Source organism: Chiloscyllium plagiosum, chromosome 5 (genome assembly GCF_004010195.1).
Source record: "Chiloscyllium plagiosum isolate BGI_BamShark_2017 chromosome 5, ASM401019v2, whole genome shotgun sequence".
In the NCBI taxonomy this organism is placed as follows: Eukaryota; Metazoa; Chordata; class Chondrichthyes; order Orectolobiformes; family Hemiscylliidae; genus Chiloscyllium; species Chiloscyllium plagiosum.
This window is the reverse complement of record NC_057714.1, coordinates 33455273-33479087: the sequence shown is the minus strand read 5'-3', so window position 1 is coordinate 33479087 and position 23815 is coordinate 33455273. Positions and strand designations below refer to the sequence as shown.

The following is a 23815-nucleotide window of genomic DNA, read 5'->3' as shown; positions in this document are numbered from 1 at the left end:
TTGGAGTATTGTGTACAGTTCTGGTCACTGCATTATAAGAAGGATGTGGAAGTTTTGGAAAGTGTGCAGAGGAGAATTACTAGGATGTTGCCTGGTATGGAGGGAAGGTCTTATAAGGAAAGGCTGAGGGACTTGAGGCTGTTTTCGTTAGAGAGAAGGTGGTTGAGAGGTGAGAGACATATTAGATAATCAGAGGGTTAGACATGGTGGACAGGAGAGCCTTTTTCCAAGTATGGTGACGCCGAGCATGAGGGGGCATAGCTTTAAATTGAGGGGTGATAGATATAGGACAGATGTCAGAGGTAGTTTCTTTACTTAGAGAGTAGTAAGGGTATGGAACGCTTTGCCTGCAACAGTAGTAGATTCGCAAACTTTAAGTGCATTTGAGTCGTCATTGGACAAGCATATGGACGTACATGGAATTGTGTAGGTTAGATGGGCTTCAGATTGGTCTGACTGGTTGGGCCTGTACTGCGCTGTAATGTTCTATGCTCTAATAAATAATCACACCCTGCAGCCTCTCCATATGCCAGATGGACAGGAAAGGAATTAGGAAAGATAAACTAAAACAACGGAAAATTTGGGGAAGGAGAAAGAGTGAAGCAAAGTCACAACACAAGAACAGACCATTCAATTCAACCTGTCTATTGATAAAATTCAACAGAAGAACTGTAATGTTGAACTTTTAACTGTTGAAGGTATCTTGAAACCCATTGTACAGGGGAGCCCCAGCTTCTGTCGCGACACTGCAGATTTCTTACAGGAACTCAGAACCCACGGACTAGTTGAATCGGGAGCATTCCTCTTCACAATGGTCATTTCAGCACTCTACACCTGCATCCCCCACAATGACAGCATCGTGGCAACAGCCTCAGTACTCAACACCAACAACTGCCAATCTCTGAGCACCATCCCAAAACTCATCCACTTTATCCTCAACCACAATGTTTTCATCTTTGACAACCAGTTCTTCATCCAGACACAAGGAACAGCCATGGGGACCAAATTTGCACCCCAAAATGCCAACATCTTCATGCATGGGTTCGAATAAGTCTTCTTCTCTACACAGGACCTCCAACCAACACTATACACCAGATATATTGATGACATTTTCTTCCTCTGGACCAAATGGCAAAGAGTTACTGAAACAACTACACAGTGATATCAACGAGTTTCAGCCCGCCATCAAACTCACCATGGCTTACTCTTTAGAATCTGTCTCATTCTTGGACACATGCATCTCCATCAACATCTCACTCTACCGCAAACCCACAGATAATCTCACCATGCTACACTTCTCCAGATTCCACCCGAAACATGTTAAAACAGCCATCCCCTATGGACAAGCCCTACGCACACCCAGGATTTGTTCAGATGAGGAGGAATGTGACGGACAATTGGAAGTACTCAAGGATGCCCTCATAAGAATGGGGTATAATGCTCAACTCATCGACTGCCAGTTCAGATGTGCCACATAATGACCTCCTCAGGAGCCAGACATGAGCTGCACCGGACAGGGTACCCTTTGTTGTCCAGTACTTCCCAGGAGCCGAAAAACTACATGTTCTTCGCGGCCTGCAACACATTATCGATAAGGATGAGCACCTCACCAGGACCTTCCCCACACCACCACTGCTCACCTTTAAACAACCACCAAATCTCAAACAGATCATTGTTCACAGCAAACTGCCCAACCTTAGGGACAACACCATACAATCTTGTCACAGCAGACACTGCAAGACATGTCAAAGTGTTGACAAGAATATCACCATTACACATAGGGACACCACCCACCACATACGTGACAAGTGCTCATGTGACGCTGCCAACATCGTCTATCCCACATGCTGCAGGCAAGGATGCCCTGCGGTATGGTACATTGGCAAGACCAAGCAGATGTTACAACAACGGATGAACAGACACCACACAACAATCACCAGGCAGGAGGGTTCCCTCCTAGTCAGGGAACACTTCAGTGGCCCAGGACATTCAACCTCAGACCTTCAGGTGATCATCCTCGAAGGCGGACTTCGGAACAGGCAACAATGCAAAGTGGCCAAGCAGAGGCTGATAGCCAAGTTCGGAACCAATGGGGATGGCCTCAACTGGGACTTTGGGTTCACGTCACCCTGCAGGTGACCTCACTGCACTATATACACACAGACCCTCTCTCATACGCTCACACATACACTCACACTCACAACCACACAGGCACCCTCTCACAGATTTAAGCCCCTTTACACTCACACACCTCACCCCGCCACCTGTTCCTGCTTCCACCTCCCCCCCCCTCCCCCACCAACCCAACACACACACTCTCTCTTTTTGGGGTGAATTTGTACTTGCAGAATTACATTTTATTTTGCTCAAAGACTGCATGAATCTACGGTTCTGTAAATCCTTTTTAAAGGACATTTGGACACAGATGGAAAGAATTTAACCTCACACCTTCAATGCATTATCTGAACTGACATGGCACCTATTGTTAAAGTTTGCTTGAGACCGTAACTTTAAACATCCTGGGATTTACATATGAAAGAACTGAAACCAACATGGTCATTCAAAAGTTGAGAGGGTGAACAAACAATCCAGGTCTTTTTAAATATATAATTTCAGTTAGCTTGAGACCGTAACTTTAAACATCCTGGGATTTACATATGAAAGAACTGAAACCAACATGGTCATTCTAAAAGTTGAGAGGCTGAACAACCAATCCAGGTCTTTTTAAATATATAATTTCAGTTATATCACACTGTAAACTTTTGCTATAAATGCTGTGTTTTACGATCTTATACTCCACAACCACCTGATGGACTATAACTTGGTGTTGTGTGATTTTTTACTTTAAACTTTTATCTGTATTTCTTTATTTTTCTATTTTGTACCTAAGATTTAGGGCTGGGAATGGCATCTTTGCACACTTTTGACACTATGCTTGAGTATACGATATAATAATCCTCATTCTAATCTACACGTGGTTCTGATGTTTCCTTCATCCCTTTTCCCTTTGCTTATTCTTTACCATCCTTGCAGAACACAAGCAAGATCAACTACTCTGCAGATGATTGCAATCAATACTAAACCCCGATAAATTAACTTTAATACCTGAGGCTTTAATACCAACCTAAACTGAGTGCTGTGCTGACCTGACAAGTCCAGACAAGCCATGTGGAATATACAAAACATTTACTTCAAAAGATTGCTGAAAGTTAGTGGGGCATCAGGAAATTAGCACCTCTTGTTTTGCTCACACTTGTTTGATAATTTCACATATTGAGGATGGTTGGAATGGAACAATGACGTAAACAAAGATAAACCACAAGGGACTGCAGATTAACAGAAAGCTTTGAGAAACAAAGGTGAGAGAAGGCAACATAGATGACAGCAAAGATACTGAACCCTGCTTTCCCTCTCTCCCAATATCACAATCCAGTGCCAGTGAAATAGCAACTTGTTAAAAAACACCACTCACTGACAAATCATGGGTATCTGCAAGCTTCCCATTCCTGACTAAACAAGAACAACAGTTGAACAGTTGAGACACTCAATTCAGAACTGTTAAAAAGTAGAAACTCCAACTACCTTTCTCTTCCAGTCTGTATAGACACAGCTTCATTTCTAGCTTACTACCTCTGTTTATGTGCGTTTATTGTCAATTATCTTGGTTTTAGGCAATAAACCATATCACTCTTTCACTCAAGAAAACCTTGGAATTGGTCCCTTTATCTTTGAATCATTGAATCCCTACAGTGTGGAAGCAGGCCATTCAGCCCTCTGAAGTGCATCCCATATAGACCCATCCCCTAACCTAACCCTGTAACCCTGCAATTCCCATGGCAAATCCAACGAGCTTGCATATCTCTGGAAACTATGGGCAATTCAGCATGGCTAATCCATGTCACCTTCATCGAGTTAATTCAATTTTAGTGTGATAGCTGTGTGATAAAGAGAAAAAAAAAGGTATTTCTGGAACTAACTGAGAGGGGTTAAAAGCAAGGGAATCAAACAGCCCTCCTCAATTGGTTACGTAAGAGCCACAAATCTTTCAAGTTTAAATCTTCTCATTAAACACCGACTAAACTCTATGCATCAACACCATTCGACTGCCTTTCTTCCATGTAAAGACCATAAGAAGCAGGAGTAGAAGTAAGCCATTCAGCCCAGCAATCGGCTTTGCCTTTCAATGAAATCACAATTGATCTGGTAATCCTCAATTCCACTTTCCTGCCTTGTCCTCATGACCTTTGATTCCCTTCCTGATTAAATATTTGTATCTCAACCTTGAATGTACTTAAGTTAGAGATGTATAGCATGGAAACAGACCCTTTGGTCCAACCCGTCCATGCCGGCAGATATCCTAAACCATTCTAGTCCCATTTGCTAACGTTTGGCCAATATCCTTCTAAACCCTTTGACAAAGGGTCAGTTAGACTCGAAACATCAGCTCTTTTCTCTCCTTACAGATGCTGCCAGACCTGCTGAGATTTTCCAGCATTTTCTCTTTTGGTTTCAGACTCCAGCATCCGCAGTAATTTGCTTTTATCCTTTTAAAGCTTCCTAGTTATACACAGATTCAAATGCCTTCTAAATATTGTAATTGCACCAGCCTCCACCACTTCCTCTGGCAGCTCATTCCACACACGCACCTCCCTCTGCATGAACAAATTGTCCCTTGGGTCCCTTTTAAATCTTTCCCCTCTCACCTTGAATCTTTGCCCTCTAGTTCTGGATTCTCCTACCGTGTGGTAAAGACCTTGACTATTCACCCTATCCATGATACATGATTTTGTAAACCTCTATAAGGTCACCCCGGAGCTTTCAAAGCTCCAAGGAAAATAGCCCCAGGCTATTCAGCCCCACCCCGTAGCTCAAACCTCCAACCCTGGCAACATCTTTTTAACACTTTTCTGAATCCTTTAAAGTTTCACAACATCCTTCTGAAGGAAAGAGACCAGAATTGGACACAATACTCCAAAGGTGGCCTAACCAATTTCCTGTATAGCCACAACATGACCTCTCAATTCCTATACTCAATGCTCTGACCAAGAAAAGAAAGCATAACAAACACCTTCTTCATTATCCTATCCACCTGTGACTACTTTCAGCAACACTCCCCAGGACCTTACCATTAAGTGTATAAGTACTGCTAAGATTTGCCTTTACAAAATGTAGCACCTCACATTTACCTAAATTAAACTCCATTTGCCACTTCTCGGCGCACTGGCCCATCTGATCAAGATCCCGTTGTATTCTGAGGTAACCTCCTTCGCTGTCCATGACATCTCCAATTTTTGTCATCTGCAAACTTACTAACTATACCTGCTCTGCTCAGATTCAAATCATTTATATAAATGACAAAAAGCAGTGGACCCAGTACCGATCCTTGTGGCACACCACCGGTCACAGGCCTCCAGTCTGAAAGGCAACCCTTCACCACCACTCCCTGTCTCCTACCTTCAAGCCAGTTCTGTGTCCAAATGGCTAGTTCTCCCTGTTGTTTTATTGTTTTGTTTCAACAATGGTCACCTCTCATACTGCTAAACCCAGATGAGTACAGGCTCAACCTACTCAACCTCACCTCATAAGACTGACACTTCATACCCAGAATCAGCCTCCTCTGGACTGTTTCCAATGCTAATATATCATTTCTTAGATACAGTAGAAAAAAACTGTTCACAGTATTCCAACTATGATCTAACTGTTTTGTGTAGTTTTTCTTCTGGGAAAGCAAATCTTAGCAGGACTTATACACTTAATGGTAAGGCCCTAGGGAGTGTTGCTGAACAAAGAGACCTTGGATTTAAGGTTCATAGCTCCTTGAAAGTGGAGTCGCAGGTAGATAGGATAGTGAAGAAGGCATTTGGTATGCTTTATTTTATTGGTCAGAATATTGAGTACAGGAGTTGGGAGGTCATGTTGCGGCTGTACAGGACATTGGTTAGGCCACTGTTGGAATACTGCATGCAATTCTGGTCTCCTTCCTATCGGAAAGATGTTGTTAAACTTGAAAGGGTTCAGAAAAGATTTACAAGGATGTTGCCAGGGTTAGAGGATCTGAGCTACAGGGAGAGGCTAGGATGTGGTGGAGGCTGGTACAATTGCAACATTTAAGAGGCATTTGGATGGGTATATGAATAGGAAGGGTTTGGAGCGGTATGGGCCAGATGCTAGCAGGTGGGACTCGATAGGGTTGGAATATCTGGTCAGCATGGACGGGTTGGACCAAAGGGTCTGTTTCCATGCTGTACATCTCTATGACTCTATATTCAATTCCTTTTGAAGTAAAGGTCTAGATTTCTCCTGCCTTTCCTATTATCCACTGAACAGAGTTGCTAGCTTGTGATTTCTACATACACTCCCAAATCCCACCATTCATTAGCGTTTTGCTTCTTTCTCCATTCAACTAATATTCAGGTCTTCTATTCTTCCTGCCAAAGTGCATGTCCTCACATTATATACAATCTACCAAACGTTTGCCCACTTGCTTAACCTGACAATATCTATTTGCAGATTGTCTTCCTCATCACTTGGCTTCCCACCTATTTTTGTCTCATCTACAAGCGTGATGACAGTACATTGACTTTTCTTATCCAAGTTATTAATACATAATGTAAATAGTTGTGGCCACAGCACTAATCCCTGTGGCACTCCACCAGTTATAAACTGCCATCCTGAAAATGCCGCCTTTTTTCACAACACTCTTGCCTTCTATTCAATAACCAATACACTATCTATGCGCACATACGACTTTCAGCACCATAGACTCTTGTCTTGGAACACAGCTGAGCATGTTTTACCTTATAAAGCACCTTATGGAAATCCAAATATATTACATCCATAGCTAAGGGCTCTAAGTGGCATAGTGTTAGTGCCCCTACCTTCAAGCTAGGATTCTTGGATTAAAGCTCCTGCTCCAGAGGTGCATATGCTGATATTCCTTAACAGACTGATTAGAAAGTATAGATGAAACCCTCTGCTTCCCCTTCATCAATCTTACCTGTTAGCTCCTCTAAGAATTCTAATAAATTTTGAGTTGTTTACTGAGTTAATAAGATGGTCAATTGCTTTTCTATATTAATTGGTGATAAAATAATTGGCCTGTTCATGGTCTTCACTGAATGCGCATGTTTTATGTTTCAAAATGGAGAAGTAGCCTATTCAATGCTCCCTTACACAGATGATCAGTCACTTGTTTTCATAAAATATTGGAAGATGGAGTATCCCTATATTTAAAATAAGAACAGTTCTGAATAACAACAGAGCTGTTTACATAAAGCCAGATGCATACAATCACCAATCTATTAAAGGCAGTGATTGATTTGACACGTGGGCTAGGGTACCAAACAATGTTGTCACAAGTTTCAGTTCAGTTGCACCATTTTCTAGTGAAATATTTGTCGGAAATTTATATTGTCTAGTTTGAGTATCAGCGACAGCAGTATTAGTGCAATCAAGGTGCCCTGAAAGAGATAGCTCCCATGTGAATGAACAAGTGACAAGGCACTTTAATTCAACATATCAATATTTCATAGAACAACTAATCAACTGAATTACCTGGTGATTAGTTGTTTTATGAAACACTGATATAAAGAATGAATGTCTCATTAGCATGCTAATTTTTGCTACAAAACAGGATTGAATTTTCCTAATTGAAATAGATTTACCAGGTCCGACTATGCATCTTTGGCGGGTTTTTGTTGCAGAATGTGTAAAGGAAGAAAGCTGAGGGCACTTCAAATTCCATATAAAATTTATAAACAAGCTATATTTCCTGGATCTCACTTTCATTTCTTTCGGCAGCACAGATTTCTTTTTTTCCATTTTTACCTTCCAGCAGCAACAAAATTTGCATTTCAAACTTTATGCTTCACTTGGAGAGCTCACTGAAAACAAGAACTTGTATTTGCTTAGCACCTTGACTGAAGTAAATCAGCCAAAACCTTTTCTAGGAGTGTTATCAAACAAAATTTGGCATCGGCTACATAAGGAGATATGAGGACAAGTAGAGAGGTACATTTTTAGGGCATCTTTAAGAAAGGAGAGATGTAGTAGTGGATAGAATTCCAGAAATGGGACTTTCCAAGATTTCTAGGTCTGAACCAGGCTATATTTCACAGGCAACAGCCAATTTAGGGGCTGCTGTTCGATTAAGAATGGTGATCAGCTTCCAACAACTGGTAGCGCAAGTAGAGGTTGGTAGCTTAGCAGTCCCATTGAGTGAAATGGCTGTACCTGGAAGATGGCACGGTGGCTCAGTGGTTAGCACTGCTGCCTCACAGCACCAGGGTCCCAGGTTCAATTCCAGCCTTGGGCAACTGTCTGTGTGGAGTTTGCATATTCTCCCCATGTCTGCTTGGGTTTGCTCTGGTTTCCTCCCACTGTCCAAAGATGTGCAGGCAAGGTGAATTGGCCATGCTAAATTGTCCGTAGTGTTAGTTGCATTAGTCAGAGGGAAATGGGTCTCGGTGGGTTACTCTTCGGAGGGTCGGTGTGGACTTGTTGGGCCGAAGGGCCTGTTTCCACACTGTAGGTAATCTAATCTGATGGATGTGTATCCTCACAACCAGATGTCCATGACTACAACTTCTCAGCATGTTTTGCAGTAAAAGATGTGATCTTTCTTATCCTTGGTGAATGTTAAATTTTCAAGCAGCAAGCCCTGGTGAGTTTTAAAATAGAGGAAGCATTTATTTCTCACTCTTTCATCCTGAATGTGAAGCACATCATCTCTACACTCACCTCGGCATGCATACACATAGACACATATGCACACACAAAGACTGATTAAAGGCAATATTCCCAAGGGACATTGGTGATCTGTGCAGCAGTAAAACAAAAACAAAATACTGATTACACACAAATCCAGTAAAGCCTTTTGAGATCATAGTATATCTGGTTTATACTATCCAGCTCCAACAAGGTTGGCCTGGCTACTTGGAGGAAGTTGATGCTTTAAAGATGAACTAAGGATCTTGTAAAGCAAAGGATTCCTAGCAGGCTCTGAAGCTTCTTCTGCAAAATATCAAGGAGGTTGGTTCTCAAGTGATCTTGAAGTAGGGGCAGTTGGAGAAGTTGTCTCCCTTCACCCTCCATCAAGGTATTGCTGTTCATTTCTTTGGCTGCTGACTGACTTTCAGCTAATACTGTGGCTTCTGGTGGGCCACTGTCTGCAAACAGCTTTGAACTGGATTTAAAAAGCAGATATAAAAATGGCTCACCGATCATATGATTTCCACAAGTTCAAAGTCCTTCTTTTTTCTAATCATACAATGATTTATATATTGAGTAAAATAACCTGGACTATTATTTAACATGGTGTTTGAGACAACCTGTGTCCTTATTTCTGAAAGAATCATTCAATTTAATAAATCCTTTCTGGTTCCGTATCAATCTGCAATGTTCCTTTTGTTTCCTCAAGAAGGATAAATCATTTAAATCCACAAGTGATGTCAGGTGTCCTACAAGTGGCCAGCATTTGCAGCCTACTTTTTCCAGTTTTAAAGTATAAAATGGCTGAAGATCCATTCTGTGACATGACGTATGTGCAAGTGGGAAAGATAAAAAGGGACAGCAGAGTCGAATATGAATATAAAGAATGGAAGAGAGGGAGAATAGAGATGAAGTGGACAAAGGAAGAGGGGGGAAAAGGCCACTGGTTTTAGAAGTTAGATTCCCTACAGTGTGGAAACAGGCCCTTTGGCCCAACAAGCCCACACCAACCCTCCGAAGAGTAACCCACCCAGATCCATAACGCTACCCTATTACGCTGCATCTACCCCTGACTAATGCATCTAACCTACACATCCTGAACACTATGGGCAATTTAGCATAGCCAATTCACCTAACCTCCTGTATTCCTGAAGAAGGGCTTTTGCCCGAAACGTCGATTTTACTGCTCCTCGGATGCTGCCTGAACGGCTGTGCTTTTCCAGCACCATTTTAATGTAAACTCTGGTTTCCAGCATCTGCAGTCATTGTTTTTACCTAATTCACCTAACCTGAATATCTTTGGATTGTGGGAAGAAACAGGAGCACTTAGAGGGAACCCACACAGACACAGGGCGAATGTGCAAACTCCACAAAGACGGTCGTCTGAGGATGGAATCGAACCCAGGTCCCTGGTGCTATGAGGCAGCAGTGCTAACCATTGAGCCACCGTACCGCCCTAGTGTCACCTTCCTGGTGTCAGGAAGAATTGATGAAAATTGGACCAGGAATTACTTTCATCTGAGTATTTTCATCTATCGACTCATATTTCCAGGGGAGGAGGAGGATATTTGGGCCATCACATTCACACCGGTCAAAAAAGATCTGACTACATCCACCCAATTTTCCAGCTTTTGGTCCATAGTCCTGGAGGTTGGCAACACAAGTAAATATCTAAATATTGCTTAAATGTGGAGAGTTTGTTGCTCAACCATGCTTTTTCGCAGTGAGCTTCAGACTCCCATCATCTACTGGGTGAAAAAAAAATTCTAAATCTACTCTTCTTAGCTGACCCTTCATTAAGGAAAAAAGTGCATTTATAAGCACCCTATCTATGCCCTTCATAATCTTATACACCTTTACCAGGACCTCTCTTAATCTGCACTGCTCAAAGAAAAACAGTTTCGGTTACCCAATCTTTTTTTCTCATTGCTCAAATCTTCCAACATAAGCAATATCATGGTAAATCTCCTCTGTACCCACTCTCATGCAATCACATCCTTCCTATAACATGGTGAGCAGGTTTGCATGCAGAACTCCAACTGAGACTCAACCAGCATTGGATTTAATAGGCTCTTACTATCTCAAGCTGTCTGCCATGAGGGACTTTATTAACTGCCTTGCTGAAGTCCATGCAGACCATATCAAATACATTACATCTTCATTACACTCTTAGCTACCTCCTCAAATAAATTAAATTACATGTGACAAACATGAAATTCCTTTAACAAATCAGTGCTAAATGATTGATCTGAGCCTTTGCAAGGGCATTACACTTTATCTCTTAGAAATCTATCAAATGACTTCTACTGAGATTAGATCAACTAGCCTGTAATTTCCTGGTCTATCCCTTTTACTTTTTTGTCGATAGGCTGTGTTTACTTACATGCAGGAGCATGCACAGTAGCAGTAAAATCTCTGAAATAAATTAAAATAATAAAGTAATTTAAATAAACCTAACAAACCATTAACAATGAAAAAAGGACATGGGAAGAGGGAAAAAAGTTGTTAAATAGAGTAGTTTCAAAACATTTTATTAAGAATTTTATAATGCAGATGTACATTTAACAAATTAAGAGGTGAGCATGCACAGTTAGAATAGATCAGACAATTTGTGTCAATGGGCACTCTTTAATAATTGGACAACATTAGCAGTCTTGTAGCACCTCACTTGTGGCCAGAGCAGATTTGAATATTACTGCGAGGGCCCCAATATCTCACTAGCCTCCCTCAACATTTCACATGACCTTGAGGATCTGTCCACTTTTAAGGCTGTTAAACCTTCAGTACTGAAATAACTCTGCAAACTCCAGTATCCCGTCACCAAGTCACTCTTTATTTACACATGCATGCTACTACAGCTGGTGCAGCTATCTCAGAGCTGGCTCACAGAGTGAACAGATCCCCTGACACTTCTGTTTTTTTTTCTCTTTTTGGTGGAAGCAAGCCCCAAGTGGCAGCAGTGGTGGAAGTGGGCCCCAGGTGTGGGTAGGCCCAGGCAGAAACAATGCTGTGTTGCAGGCAAGGCCCAGGTTGCAGTAGTAGACCAGGCTCAGGCTGCAGCAGCACAGCAGTGGTAGCTGCTTACGCAGCTAAGCACAGCTTCAAATTAATAGAACTAAACAGGAAGAAACCCAGAAAACAAACGATCACAATAAACAATAAAGAAATCAAAGCAAAGTCTACCTGAAACAAGGGGGAGAGACAAAAAAGAAAACTCTTCTCCTCTGTACGAAACACCAACAGCAGTAATAAGACATACTGACTGTGTGGTCCAGGCAGTTCAGAGGTCAGTCCCCCCCAACACCCCGCCTTAACAGAAAACAGAGTGTCCTTCACATAGTGGTCCAATCTCTCAGAGGCAGCTCTCAGAGAGAAGGGAACCTCTGTTTATTTATTTTTCCTGTTTATTTTTTTCCTTTTTTTTTGTCCTGCATGACTGCCTAACAGCGGTAGTGCTTATTCTTTCCCGAGCACCCATGTCGTGTATGTGCAGGTGTCGGACAAAGTGAAGAACAACAAGTGTGTAAATCTTTATTTATATTCCACCACCAGGAAGAAAGGAAACACCGGGGTGGCCAGTGACAAGCAGTGGACACTCCAGTTTATATCTATCAGCCAGGGCTCCCCAATTGGACCAGATTAACAGCACCAATCAGGGAACTCATGCTGTGAGATCCACCTTGCTCCAATCACTACGACCACCTCCTCTATCACAATGTCATTTTTTCTATTATTTCAAAGCTCTCCACCCTTATGTCTATACCTGTATTGCCCTTTTACACAGGAAGCACAAATGCAAAGTATTCATTGAGGACTGTACTGAAGTCTTCTGGATGCACACATAAGTGACATCTTTGTAAGTTATGCACCTGGGTGAGATAGTAGGATGTTTCCCCTTTCTAACTCTTTTTAACCAACACGTTGTGTTTTGCAGTGCTGTTGTAGTGCCTTGAATGCCACGGCTCTCAAGAAAAGACACAGGACAGCTTTGATTTTTAAAAAATAAATGTTCATGTCTCAAATCTGAAATTTAATTGCAGCAATATCCTTTCACTCCTTCACACAAGACAGACAAGAACATGACTTAGATGCTGAAAGGGTCCGAAGAGTCTCTATTACACTGGCTTTGCAAAATCTGGAAGAATTGCAGGCCTGAGGATTTATTATTTATTGTTGGTTCATAAATGAAAATGACATTGCAAGTTTATGACATCTTCATTCAAATTCAAATTCAAATTCAATAAAGCTTACTCCATCCAAAAACACCATTTCGATGGAGGTAAACACTACTATTGTGAAGATATAGCTTGATTCTGCAAGACTTTAACTAAAAGGACAGCGACACCTCCAGCTACAGAGGAACCCTGATTATCCAAATGACACAGGCAGGGAGAATTTTGTTCGGTTAATTGAATCCTGGATATTCAAATGCTGAATAACATAGTTTAGCCGAGCATTGGGATATTGCGATCTTGCTGGATAATCTAATAATTGAATGCTGGATAAGTGTGGTTTTTAGACACGGTTCTCTCCTTTGTTGGGCAGGATCTCCCTCTGTCGTGTCTTTGTCTCCCAAATAAACTAACATTCTGAGGGCTGACAAAGTGCAAGCTAATGAAGCTGCGTAGCTGGTTTCTGTCAGGTGGCCACAGCAACAGTTTTCCACCTCTTCACACAAACAATTCCTGATGCACGGACTCACGATAGAATGAACTTCAGTCATTTGTATTTCCTTGCATGATGATAGTTTTTTTCTTCACAACAATTTAGTTGAAATCCAAAACAAACACAGAACGTGCTGGAGAAACTCAAAAAGAAAAGGTAACATTTCAAGTCTAGTATGACACTATGAAAGGGGTTGGAAAATTGTTTTTTGCTAAATTGCCTTTGCCATCTCAGTAAAGCACTTCACTCTTCCATGTTAACATTTCTGTCCTGGATCTGCTACAGTATTCCAATAAAGCACAATGCAAGCTCAAGAAATATGTTCTCCCCTTCGGTACGATAGATCCTCTGAGACTTCATAATGAATTCCACAACTTCAGAGCCTGACATCTGTCCACCATTTTCATTACATTCATCTACATAACTCTTCCCTTCCCCCACCCACCCTCACCAGAGTCTTGTATTGTTGATAACTTGTTTACTTTGCTTTCAGTAGAGTGGACCCATTTTCTCCTTTTAACATCTTAATTCAAAACTATTTTACAGCTGTTTCTTTTTCACTACTATTAACAACCCCCTTGCCTTTTGTAATGCCTCTCCACACCATCAGTTCCCCTTGCTCCTCCTCTGCCTTGATCAAATATATAAACATGACCATTTTCCAACCCTTTCAAGTTCTGAAGGACAGTCACACTGGATTCAAAACACTAACTGTTTCTCTCTCCATAGATTCTACCAGACCGCTTGAGTTTCTCCAGCCCTTTGTGCTTAGTTCAGATTTTCCAGCATCCACAGAATTTTGTGAGTATTTGTGGAATTCCAATCAACAGATACCGAAGTGAGAGTAATTTGCAATGAGACTTGTTGCATTGCAATGTCTCTTCAGTGGAATGTTCCTAAACAGTCATTTATAATGTAAAATTCTGTCCAGAGAAGCAGGCCAGATTAACAAAAAATACCTGAGCATTAGGTTGCCAGTAGTTGCTTTAATGATCTTGACTTTCCAAGCAGGAATTGCTATCAATCCCCGCACAGCTAGCATTTAAGGTTCTGGATTAGTGGTGCTGGAAGAGCACAGCAATTCAGGCAGCATCCGTGGACAGGCAAAATCGACGTTTCGGGCAAAAGCCCTTCATCAGGAATAGGTACCTAACAATTGTAGACCTTGCTATAAGATGATGCATTTCTCAAATCCCAGAAAAATATTTATGCATGTACTCACCATAAAAACTGATCCAGTCAGTTCAGCCATTACTTGCTGCATCTGCAGCAGTAGTTAGTCTCGATTTTTCTACGCAACAAATTCGTGTTTTACTTTCGGGTACCTCACAACTCGTGCAAGGAATTCAGCAAACTACATGGGCTGTGTTGTGAACACGTACAGGAGTTTAAGGCTCAACCACAAGAACACATTGAATATAGCAAACAACAAAGTGAAATGAAAAGGTTCAACAAAAGTAAAGAAGAATTAAGCTGGTTTCAAGCTTAAGGCCCTAAACACTTAAAAACTTATTAAATAACTTCTGTAGTCAGGGAGTTTAGTGTTGTTGATAAAACTGGTGTCATGTGAAAGAAGGAATCTATACTGAAAGATGTAGCCAAGATTTAAATGCGCCTTGAGAAGAGGGACAAGCCACCTGCCTGATCACGAGAAGCATTTGTCAGAATGGGTTCTCAATAGTTGTCACAACACCACCAGGAGGCTGGGAGCCCAGCAAAACTAGTAAATGGCTAGTTCTTGTCACTGCTTTATAAAACAAAGATGTATTGTGGCAGGAGACCAAAATTACCTAAAGACTGCCAAAAGTCCTCAATGATAAAATTACCAGTTTCCAGTAAATCTTCATCAGACAGTGAAAGAAATGGAAATACCCAATATACTGTGTTGCCAACATGGATGAAATACTCATGAATTCCAACATACTCAAGAACCTAATTGTGGAGGAGGAGGTTTGGAAACAGTTCTTGAGAAAACTACAGTATGTGAGAAGACACAACACCTGATGATAATAGCCTGCACTGGACAATGGACAAAAATTAAAGCCTCTGATAATTTTTAAGTGTATACCCATTATGGAAATCAAGTTCCCTGCTGGAATTCCTGTGCATGTCAGTGGAAGTGGTTTGATGATATGTATGAAGTGAATTTGTGGATCAATAATATGTACAATTGGGAATCCAATGAGCTCCATGAAGTGTACAGTTTATTCATATAGAACATGCTTGGATCTCAATGAGATTAAGAGACACTTGGAAAGAAATACCACATAAATTGGACTTATTTTGGGAGTTTAGGTCCTTGGTTAAAATCTTTGGATATCTCTCTCAATATGCTACTGATGTCATGAACCAACTAGATAGATGATTGATGTAGAGAAAAGCTTCACAAAAAAACAGTGCAAATATGTATTCTGCCACATTTGATGTTTTATGCGGTTTTGTCATCAAACTGCATGATGGTATTAAAGCACAAACTATTAGATTGTTCAAAAATGTGCAATATCCAATTCAATGTATGTCGCTGAGCATGATTTGTTGTGAGGATGATGAGTATGAAACCAACACTGGCTACACCTGATCCAGTGGAGGATCCTTACTGTGATGCCAGACTGAAGTGAGACAAAAATGAATCTGATGAAGCATATGCCTGTTGTCAAAATAATTGATCGGGGTAAAACTCTTTAATTATGGTTAAAGGCATTTTAATAGTAAAAGTTTTTTCAGTAATTTGGTTTAATTTAATATGAATAATTGTCTTTTTTTTCCACATTTCAAAATGGTGGCCACCCATACCCATGCCAATGGTTCAGTTTATTCTCAGCAACTAAGTTGACTCCTGTTTTTGCAAGAGTTTCCGAAGTTTCAAAGGTTGACTTATACAACATGACCTGTTTCACGAAATGGAGATCAAGTAGGCAAAAGAAACAAAGTGAATGAGATTAAATTCGGTCAGATCATGCTTGGATAAATGAACTAATTCCAAAGCAGTATTGATGAGATCTGGAATTAGTTAACTGACAATCTCTTTGGGCACAATGTGGCAAAGAAGGAAGCAGATATAGAACCAAAATGGAAATAATTCACCAGAAGTTATTAATGACACAATTTCTTGGTATATTGCATGTGCCCTGGTGATATCAACAACATGCTTCAGCAACAAAGAATCACTTCCAATTTGTTTTCATTAGATTGCTGCGTAATGACCTAAAGATATCAGTGACATTACAGTCTTGTTTCAGATTATCACAACAATAGAACCATTCTTCACTGGAACAGAATTTAAATGATAAATCATGTACAGAATTGTTTGTATTTTTGCTAATTACAGAGAATAATAGATGACTGGCAATAATTACAACAATTTAACTGAGAGAAATCAAATGACATTGTGAACTGTAGAAGCAAATGTGTCACAAACAATCTGAACGCTGAGATTACTACTCTGAAATCATTCTATTACTGGTTATTGTTTCTGATACATGAAGGTAGTTTTTGCTTGTACATGCAAGGGGAGGAGGCAGAAAGGTCAATGCATTGGAAAGTTGTTTCTGTGACTGTTGCAAACATTCATGTCTCAAGTTCTATATCTGACTAAGAACCGTGACGTCAATTGGTTTTATTACAGTATTACTGTTAAAACCATTTTTTCAGATTATCGTACATTTTGTTACTAAAAATATTCTATTACTCTTCTGATGCAAACCTATACTTCTGCTGATCAAAATCTAAAACGTCTGCCTTGTCAAGTATCAATATGTCAATAAATATCCCTCAGGGACACTGGACTGCTCCTAGAATTCTAAACCTGTCTGAGCAAGTTACTGAATATTTTTACACAATTTCATGTCTGTGCACTAATTATCAACAACTGGTATTCAGGGCTTTAGATCTCAGTGTCAATGATCAGCAACATCCCTAAGGACAACATGCAGCATTTTGTCTTAAAAAATATTTAATTCCACAAAAAGCAAATCTTTATTAAAATGGAATCCTTTCAATTATTGATATTTAAGAAGCATTTTTAAGGGTTCCATCCCAAGTGTACCAGTGTTCTTATAGCACCACCAAGTGAGTGATAGTTGAAACTACATACTGGTTTGAGTTCCGTCACATCCCATTCAAGATATTCTGCTACATGCATCATCTGACTGATGATCTGGTCAAGCTCCTGGAGAAGAGGAAAAAAAAATCATTGAAAAAACAATCCAAATTTTTATTTCTACTGGTTTCTTTTGAAAACATTTAATGAGAAGCTTTTATAAAGACTGAAATATTTGTGCATGGAGGAAAAAGTGATCTTAGGAACTACAAAGCGAACAGTCATGGAAACGTTTATAGTATTAACAGGGATGTGACACCACATGGATCTCATCCCCTTTCCAGCTGATTGTCTTATCCACTATACTCACATGCTCATTATTCAGATGAAAAAGTATATTATTTAAGTGGTATAGAAATGAAGTACACCAGTGGTGACAGTTTACGAAGTTAAAAATCACACAAAACCAGGTTATAGTCCAACAGGTTTATTTGGAAGTATTTGATTTCAGTGTGCTGCTCCTTCTTCAGGTAACTAGTGGGGCAAGATCATAAGACATAGAATTGATAGCAAAAGGTCAGTGTCATGCAATTAAAACGATATATTGAACAAACCAAGATTGCTGTTAAGTCTCTCATCCATTCGAAGGATTGTAGGAGGATGAGCACCTCTCCATGACCTTCCCTACACCTCCACTTCTTGCCTTTAAACAACCGCCAAACCTTAAACAGATCATTGTTCGCAGCAAGCTGCCCAGCCTTCAGGACATTGATCACAACACAGTACAGCCCTGTCATGGCAACCACTGCAAGACGTGTCAGAGTATTGACACAGATACCACCATTACACATGGACACTACTCCCCATGCACACAGCAGCTTCTCATGTTGCTCAGCCAAATATTGTCTATCTCACACCCTGCAGGCAAAGATGCCCCAAAACATGGTACATTGGTAAGACCAAGCAGACACTATGACAATGGATGAATGGACACTGCACAACAATCGCCAGGCAGGGGTGTTCCCTCCCAGTTGGGGAACACTTCAACGGTCAGGGACATTCGGCCTCAGATCTTCAGGTGACCATCCTCCAGGACGGACATGAGGATAGACAACAATGTAGAGTGGCCAAACAGAGACTGATAGCCAAGTTCAGTACCCAGGAAGATTGCCTCAACTGGGACCTTGGGTTCATGTCACACTACAAGTGATCCCACTACACTATACACACACACACACACATGCTCTTACATACTCACACAGACCCTCTCTCATACACATGCATACACCCCTCACATTCTCACACACACACTCACTCACTCTCCCTCGCATGGACATACAAATAAATTTATGCTGTGAGTTTGCATTTGCAGATACATTCTATTTTTGCTCCAAAAGTGCATAACCTGCAGGCAGTCAATCCATACAATATTTTATAAATGGAAATAGAACCAGTCTGACTCAAGATTGGGATACAGACAGACTCTAACCTCACACCTTTGATACATTGCCTGAGCTGAAATGTCATCTTGTTTTATAAAATCTTGTTATCTCAAGAATGTGACTTTAAAAAGTTCTGAGATTTAGATATTAATGAACCAAAACCTGCAACCCATTCTAAAAGATGAAAGACTTCACAACAATCTAGGTTTGTTCAATATAACATTTTAATTGCATGACACTGACCTTTTGCTATAAATTCTGTGTCTTATGATCCTGCCCCACTAGTTACCTGAAGAAGGTGCAGCACACTGAAATCAAGTACTCCCAAATAAACCTGTTGGACTATAACCTGGTTTTGCAAGGTTTTAACTTTGTGCACCCCAGACCAACACCAGTTCCTCCACATTATAGTTTATGAATACAACTATAATCTCCTAACCGTTCACTCTGACTGCGGTTGTCACTTCAATCTGCTCACCTATGGTTCTCACAATATTACTATCAAGCTTAAAACAAACTTCAGGAGCAACACCCTAAATTTAGAGAGGCTAGAGAAAGGAAGATAGTGTAAGTACGGTGCTGGTGCACTCAATATTGCAGCCAAAATGATCGCCTCGATGAACTTTGTGATGTATTGGAACAGGACTGAATCAGTTCTGAAGTAGGATCACTGAACCCGGAATATGAACTCTGTCTGTTCTCCACACACGCCGTTAGGCCTGCTCAGTTTTGCCAGAAAGTGCTGTTAATGCTTCAGGAAATTATTCAGAGATAGACAGCCACCATAATGTCAGCTGTAACTCTAGCTGTGTTAAACTCAATGCACTCAGAAGTCTCAATAGTAAGATAATCAGTGACAAGCGATATCTGTTGCTAAAATCAGCTTTCAGTCTCGTGGTCATGCCAGTCTACTTGCTGGACATCACTGCTAATCATATCTTTCTTCTTGCCACTGTCCTCTTAAGGTGGTACGGTGGCTCAGTGCTTAGCACTGCTGCCTCACAGCACCAGGAACCCAGGTTCAATTCCTGCCTCGTGCAACTGTCTGTGTGGAGTTTGCACATTCTCCCTGTGTTTGCGCGGGTTTGTTCCTTCCTCCCGCATTCCAAAGTTGTGCAGGTCAGGAGAATCGGCGTGCTAAATTGCCCAAAGTGTTAGGTGCATTAGTCAGGGGTAAATGTAGGGGAATGGGTCTGGGTGGATTCTCTTCGGAGGGTCGATGTGGACTTGTTCGGCCAAAGGGCCTGCTTCCATATTGAAGAGAATCTATTCTTCCAGTGATCTTCTCCATTCTGAATTCATATTGCCCATTTGGTCAGAAAATTATGCATGCTGTAGAGAATGCTGGGTTTCCAGATTTTGGCAGGATAGTCCATCAGCTTTCTACTGATGTGGTTCATGAGAATATGAGAGTTACTGGACTATCCCTGTGGTGTGCTCCCCTATAATTGAAGTATTGATAGGGACCACATGTGTATCTGTGCTTTGTGGAGTTCTATTCAGGCTTGTGAGCTGTGGCTAAAAAGGCTGAGACCATCAGCTCATACAGTCACTCTTGAGTCTTGTAGAAGTAAATCCCCACGACTCAAAAGCAAAATTATAATTCTGTGATCTAAACCCACCTGAAGATTTGTGAAGTGTAACGTTTTTTTATCCATTTGCATCCAGACTGCCTAAGTGAGCCATTAATAGTCACATAGATTCCATCTAAGAAAAGCATTGAGACTCTGGGCTAGCTACCAGGTGGTAAAAATCTGCCTCGAGCAGAGACCCATGAAGGTTACTGCGTTATCCCTATCGCTCTTTGTTCCAAAACTTGCTTTAAAAGCTTCAAAAGTCAGAGATTCCTCTTACTTCATTTTGGATAATTTTAACTACCAAAACTGTCTTACAAATTGTTCTGAAGTGTTTTCACTCTGTGGCTGACATAACCTTTATATACGAATCATGTAAAGAAGAAATAGCTTACATCAATATGGCATCTTCCACAGCCAAATAACTCTCTGACATGCTGTCACTGCCGTTTCAAAGACTACCATGGCAATTTGCAGACAGCAAGATCATACTTCCAGCTCTCCTGGAAAATTGTACATTAGATAATTTTTTTTACAAATGAGGAATTATACTCCAACATTCTTATAACTTGCAGTAAATAACTTTCCAATAGAAACAAGGTAGCTTTGGCCTATTTCTAAAGTTCATATATGTATTCTGCCTTTGATAAAAATACTGCAGATGCCATCACAGAATCCCTATGGTGTGGAAACAGGCCATTTTGGCCCAACAAGTCCACACCGACCCTCCAAAGAGTATCCCACTCAGAGTCAGTCCCCTACCCTATTACACTACATTTCCCCTGACTAACACACCTAACCTACACATCCCTGGAAACTACGGCAAATTAGCATGGCCAATTCACTGAATGTGCTCACCGAAGACTGTGGGAGGAAATTGAAGCACCCAGAGAAAACCCACGCAGACACGGGGAGAATGTACAATCTCCACAGCCGCCCAAGGTTGTAATGGAACCCAGGTCCCTGATGCTGTGAGGCAGCAGTGCGAACGCCTGAGCCACTGTGCTGCCCTTCAAAGAAAAGATCATTGGTGGAGACAAACTTGAAATGTTGTGTAGAACATTCCCCATCCCAGTAAGTTTGGCTTTAAGATGGAACTGGGAGGAACTGCAAAAAGAGATGTGTTGTGTCCGCTGTCCAATGAGCCCCTGCTTACAGATGATCTTCCTGAAGATTTGCTTACGTCTGCAAAACCTATACACCCAGTACCTGACAGCTACTCCCTTATAACCACTGAAGGTCAAGCCCAGGAATCCCATCAAGATGGCTTGTCATTATTTGGCCTGAAGTGCGCACCAGGCCTCCAACACAAACTCATCTCACTGGAGTGGCAGCCACCCACTAACCCTCCTAGGATGGTCAATACAGTATTCAGACCTGGAAGTGATGCTCAGCCACACTCTTCATGCAAGGGCAGGTCTCAAATCTTAACTCTGTTTCACTGTCTGCAGTCCCTGCCAGTCTTTCCAGCATTTACTGGTTGTATTATGCTATTGTTGACTGAGTATTACCCATGAGCAAAGCTTGTCTCTTACATAAATAACTGGGATGACAGCAACATGAGTCTGAGTTATAACTTCGATTCCTACTTTTAAAACAGGGGCAGAGGGATCAGTTAACTATATAAATCAACAAAGGGTAGTCAATAAAATAACTACTCATAGCATTTGTAAACATTGAATTGGGAAGAGCTGTTTGAGAAGACTTTGCAAAAAAAATGGCACGTTGAGTTGCAAGGTTTTTAAACAGTTCTGTAAAAGGATTTGAATGGTTTTATTGTTAACCATATGAATTGATTAGCAGTAGAATGGAAAAACACACTAGCAGCTAATGTGTTACACAACTTATTACCCAGTATTTGTGTTGAACAGTTCTGGTGACATTCTAATCTGACTGCATAGAACTTTATATGAACACAAAAAGAAGCATGAAATTATTGCTTCATTGGATGAGATATTAAATTAAAAACTTCTTAAATTTACCTAACAGACAAGTGGAGGAAGTCCTCCCAGTGCTCTAACAACACTAAGATAAACTAACTGGTTTTGTAACATATTAGGTGCTGGATTACTTTCATAATTTTAAACAAATCTGTCCACCGGATTCCTTAAAAAAGACAAAATTATTTATTAACTATATAAAATACGACTTATACAACAAAAATACAAATCGGATCAGACACAGCTTGAAAAAGTATAAATATTAAGTTGACTTTACAACACCACCATCAGCACCCCCATCCCAGCAGTTAAAGACAAAATAAAAATGATTTCTCTGCAAAAGTCAATTTGAAAAGGAAATTGCTTTGACAATGTATTTGTTAATTCTTTGATGGAAGAGGATAGGATAAGAAATGTTCCAAATGGTTTTTGTTCTGGCATCTTGGTCCACACAGGCAGGTTACAAGGCGCATGTGATTGCCACTGGGGTCTTTTCAGAAGCAGTTTAATCTGGAGATGTCATAGGGGAGCTTCCTATGACAATGGTTACATGAGTTTTTCCCAGCTCTCACATGGGCTCTCAAAAAGGTTGGGGGGTGGGTTGGGTAGCTATTCTCTTCGCTGACAACACTCAAACTGACATTTCTAAACAATATCCGAAAACTCCTGACAGTCATGAGTCCAGCCATTTGATTTCTCTGCTAACAATTCGAAATAGTCCCTTATTCTGTCAGGCTCTGACTGTTTATTTTACTTGTCTCTTGAATACTTTTTTTTTGCAAAGGTATTGAAGTTCTTCCAAATAATCTTCTTGGGGAAAAAAACAAGTTTCAGCATCTCCACAGCCGTCCCACTGAACCAATTTTCACAATCTGTTAAACATGATTCCTCAAAAATATTAAAGAATGAAAGCACAAATATAGCAACACTGAAAACTTTGCAATGAAGGAAGTGGAAAGTATTTGCCAGGTTGGCTTTGCATGTACTTGTGGTAACTTTTAAAATTCAACAGAATAGATTGCATGTTACAAGAGAAAAATGTGAGATAATAACCACTGAACCAATCTTAGTTGCACAGCGATATGGTAAAATACACATTTAGAAATGAGACTACAGCAAATATCATGCAAAATGCTTGACATTGTATGACCAACTTCTGTTGCTCGCTGATACAGACTTTTTCATTACCAGCAGAAATGTAGCTTTTTGAATTACTGGTATCTTTTATAGAATTATTGCCAGTATGATAATTTGAAGTCTTTTACTAGTGGAAAATTTACAAAAGTTACAAGAATACGTTTTTTTTAACTTTGACCTCAAATTTATACAACTTTAGTGAGTTAACATTTTTTTCTTAGACAAATAATAGAAATTATTAAAATATTTAACATTATATAGATAAATTTGGCGAGAAGAGAATAAATTGTTCTATTTCAGCAAATAAAC

At 40.5% G+C, this 23815-nt stretch overlaps 1 protein-coding gene across 8 annotated transcripts in view; it reads right to left on the bottom strand.

The window, feature by feature from the left end:
• dgkb (diacylglycerol kinase, beta) overlaps window positions 1-23815 on the bottom strand; it is a 788800-nt gene that overhangs the window by 537131 nt on the left and 227854 nt on the right. For all 8 annotated transcript variants that reach the window (XR_006311661.1, XM_043689831.1, XM_043689832.1 and 5 more), the window contains one exon: window positions 17468-17542. Coding sequence is in view for 7 of the 8 variants with exons in the window: in XM_043689831.1 (XP_043545766.1) it covers window positions 17468-17542 (75 nt within the window). In the remaining variant the exon portion in view is untranslated. The remainder of the gene's footprint in view (window positions 1-17467; window positions 17543-23815) is intronic.